Raw genomic sequence first — 4,494 nt, forward strand, 5'->3', positions numbered from 1 at the left:
CACATTAAGTTCTTCTTATAAGCCTGAAGTACAGAAGTGAAGATTTTAAGTATCATTTATATGAAATACAACAGCCTTAGTTCCCAAACAGTACAATTTTGAAACAAGCCTCTCCTCTACGTTCAGAATCAGAGCCACGCATTCTAGTTCTCAAGCAGATGTCAACCTTAGTACATCTAATTTTTCTGTACTTAATATTCATACAGTTACATCTGTAAGGATAACCTTTACAGTTAGATAATTCAATCTTGTCTTTTATGTTCTAAGACATTAACTTGATATTTATCTTACTGCTGCCTTTTCAATGCCTTGGATCCAAACTACTAAAAAAAAGTAATACAATTCACAAATTCTACCCATCTTCTTGAAACAACATACACCTTTTGAGTTTAGTCATTAAATTACCATTTGTAACCAGTGATAATATACGTTTGATGATCTACTAATTAAATAAAGGCTTTTGGGAAAACATTTTTGTAAGAAACTGAAAGACTAAATAAGGCCTTGAATAGCTTTATTGAAATCTGTATAAATAAACATGCGCATTTCAAATGTAAACCCAAGTGAACTCAAGTGCAGACAAAATTTTAACCTCTGTCATGCAGGAGGTTAGTTTACATTTAAAAAAAACTCAAAGCAGCTTTAAAATACCAGGATGAAACACCAGCTTTAATATCAAGGTATAAAGCAAAGCCATGTCCAACATACCTCATTTATATCCTGGTCAATGCAATTTTTTTAAACTTTTTAATGCTAACATAAATAAATAATTTACCAAAATGTGCACTCACAGAGTGAACTTTTATTTACAATACACAATTTATAACCTATTGTATTTGATTAGTTCAAGTGAAGAACATCATACTTTTTGCTTTTATAACAGTGGGACACAAAGCAATTCTTCAGGTAGTAGATATGTGAAGTGTGCCCCTGCACTTAAATGCTCCTATCAAAGGCAGTATTGTATACAAATCAACAATACATTCTTCCAACTAGATCAAAGGGAAAGCAGCAAATTAAAAATGTTTCAAACTGTCACACTTATTTTTGGCATCCTGGACCCTTGAACATGGTTAACTAAAGTCCAATTCAAGGTTTGTATGCTTTATATACTGTACAGGTTCTGACTTGAACATGCAAATGCCAATTTTCCTATAACGTTACCTTTTGAGATGAGCTGTAAGGCTATGGTGAATTCCATCAGGAACACACAAAGAAAATTAAACAGACCTACCTTTAAAATCAATTGTTCATTAACAATTTAAAGGCAAGGTACATGGGAAAAACCTCTCTCATTTAAGCCTGATGCACAGTCATTACTATGGATACAGAATACTATTAAATCTGACCCTATTACAAAGTAGTTTGAAAGCTGCCAAACTACCAAAAATGGGGGAAACTTACAGCACAATTTTAAATTTTGGACTGACACCAGATTAAAGTTATGCACATCTTAGAAGCAAGGTAACAGGACTTATAATGTCTACAGAGTAGATCCAACAAGCAACAAGGGATACTTACATTTAATTGAGAAACTTTTGTTAATGCAGCATGAAATCCAGAACCTGTTCCACAGCAGCAGTAAGATGAACATAATATTCTGGATGTGTAACTATACCACAAAAGGTTAAAACACCTTTCCAAGCTATTTTCTTTTATCATGATTGAATTTAAGGGAAATAATAAAAAAACCAAAACATTCAATGTTAATTTCCAGGGATAAACTTAAAATTTGGTATTCCAAGAAAACTACTGCTCCTATTTTTGCCACATTTACTACTAGTAGTATGTGTGAGTCTAATATACATGAATAGGAAACTATCCAAGAAACTAGACTCTGCAGTAGCATTCTTGTAATGCTAAGAAAATAAATGACCAAAATCCACAAATTTAACATTTTAGTTATTAACTCACATCCAAAAACCAAAAGAAAACATAATTCGTCAGAACAGCAGCAGAAAACTTAAAAGGGGTTTATTTGTGTTTTCCTATATATAGCTTGTGAATACAAGACTAAATGTATTAGAGACAATTTCTGTTAAAGTTTTATTGTTTCACTTCAAGTACTTCACATGTTAAAATGTAATAAATGATTTACATTCTGTTATCTGAAACTCCCCATCTCAGATTTTATTTTTAATTTGGTGGGCAATTTCACTTTTTCAATAGGTATCTCCAATAAGAAAGTCTCTTTTATGGCTTCTAGATCTTCCATTAGTTAGTATGCATACAATTTTCATTTTCTATATCATTGTCATTTTCATTGCTGTCTTCATCACTCTCTAATGGGATGCCTGTGGCAGCTGAAGCACTTTGTTTAGTTTCCCGGTCAAGAGGGAAAAAGCCAGTTCCACTGATAGTGTCCTGTCTCTGGTAGAAGAGCACATATGCTGCTTTGGACTGTCAAACAAGCAAAAAAAAACAAAACAAAAAAGCAAACTTAATATGTTATGATCATCCAAACTGAAAGCTTTCACCATGTGGTTTATCCATTTTTTCCCCTTCCTAATGTATTCCATAGAAATACACAGCACACAACCTTTCAATAGCTCTTTCTTGTGACATGCTCATGTCATGTTTGAGCTTAGACTTCTTCCGACTTACATGAAGCAAGGGGCAAGATTCAGTTTGTGGGAAAAGTGGTCAAAATCATGTGTACGGAAGGATTATAAATCAAGAGCTCAGTGCTGGTAAGGAAAGTAAAACAAAAAAACCTGAACAAAGAGTTCTTATGTTAAGCAATATGATTCAACCCATAGCAGAAGAAGCTGTTTAAATACAAAAGTGAAATGAAACAAGGCACTCTCACTGTGTAGTTAACATCTATAGCAATACAGAAAAGTTACAAAACATACACCAGGCAGAAGTATTATTTCAGGGATGACTTGTTGGGTTCTTACAATATCACAATAAAAGCCTTACACTAAATACTAAATCAAAGCCTTGCACTAAATTCTGGTATTTCACAGTACTGTAGCACTTCCAAGCATTCGTCACAGTTCTCATTGTTGCTGCTGTTTGCCCACGAGAAGATGTTCCTGTATTTTCACCCACTGGACTCAAGCTCCCTGGGTGAGCCATTATCCTGAAGTAGAAGTTGTCCACTGCCCTGATCTATCCCTAGCATCTTAAAAATAACATGTCTGAAAGATACAGTAAACGCTCCAAAACTACTGCTTTTATCAGTCTCTGCAGGTATGATTTAGGGGCCCAGTAAGCATCAGGCACAATTGAACAGTGATGTTAGCTTGTATAAACCTTTCCTTGTTTATTATTTACATGTTGATGTTTCAGGAATAATATGCACTCATAGCCCAGGAAATCTGGAGTTCAGACGTAATATACACACCACTTCCCCATAAAGAACTGATTTTTGTCCGTATCATCAAATGCTCTGTACTACTGCAGTTGGTCATGATTCACTTCTGTTTGCTAATGACAGGCTGTATTCTCTCTAGGTGGGCAGCAGCAAACAAAGCATCTCTGCAAGATTAAATCTAACATGACAAATGAAGAATTACCAGGCTAGGCAGAAAGGAACAACATGCATTTAATTCATTAAACTATCCCCCCTCAGCATGCACAGCACAGATTCTCTCCCATTCTTCAGTGTCTTTACAACTTCCAATGAGCTTGGTATTTCCACAAGCAATTCTTAATTATTGTACCTCAAACAAGGACAAAAATTATTAAGAGACATTCAACTTTAGAAAAAACATTGGGGGAAAATAATCTCCAACTCGGATTTAATTCCTGGTACTTCAAAGTCAGCACTCACTGGTTTACATTGACAAAAACTTGAGAAGCCTTACAAACAAATATGCTTGCATGACTATTTGTAAATGTATTCCCTATTAATGAATATTTGCATACTTTTGTATGCGATTTATTTCTCGCAGTCAAATTTATCTTCTCACTTGGGTCCTGAAGAGAATAATAAAGGATCTGCCATAGAAGTCTACTTGATCAAAAAATGACTGGTCTCACAAATTCAACCCTTATAGTCACATTTGTAGGCCTAAACTGCATGAGGATGAGGTGTGCATGGAAGAATCTTAATCAACATAGTAACATAACACTGCTTGTTCAAATATGTTTAAGGTAAAGTTATTGACTATAGTGTATATTTAAATAAAATATAATAGTTTTTTCCCCATGGTCTCTGTTTTTTCTTTAATCATTTTCTTAGCTGTTTGCCAACAAGAGCTAAGAATCTGCCTAGGATATATTGATTAAACAATTAAAAAAATACAGGAAGTCAAAATGTGATGATCTGGGGTTACAGGAAAACATTTCCTGACATTTTATGACAAGCAAATTACTGCTTTTATGCTTAAAATATACTATATTTACTCAAATACAAGACAAATGTCACCATCAGAATGTGGGGGGGGGGAAGGCCACTTGTCTTATATTCACATACATGGAAATCTCATTAAATATAGTGTCTAAATTGTTGCCAAAACCAGCATTTGCTCAGTAATGGAATGCAAC

At 34.2% G+C, this 4,494-nt stretch overlaps 1 protein-coding gene across 4 annotated transcripts in view; it reads right to left on the reverse strand.

Annotated features, from left to right (window-relative positions):
* Positions 1 to 497: 497 nt before the first annotated feature.
* The window catches only part of USP15 (ubiquitin specific peptidase 15), a 101,443-nt gene continuing 97,446 nt past the window's right edge, over positions 498 to 4,494 (reverse strand). For all 4 annotated transcript variants that reach the window (XM_019543318.1, XM_019543316.1, XM_019543317.1 and 1 more), the window contains one exon: positions 498 to 2,400. In XM_019543318.1, coding sequence (XP_019398863.1) covers positions 2,215 to 2,400 — 186 coding nt within the window. In that variant the 3' untranslated portion in view covers positions 498 to 2,214. The remainder of the gene's footprint in view (positions 2,401 to 4,494) is intronic.

The sequence above is a fragment of the Crocodylus porosus genome, unplaced genomic scaffold (genome assembly GCF_001723895.1).
Source record: "Crocodylus porosus isolate Cpor-Errol unplaced genomic scaffold, CroPor_comp1, whole genome shotgun sequence".
NCBI lineage: Eukaryota > Metazoa > Chordata > Crocodylia > Crocodylidae > Crocodylus > Crocodylus porosus.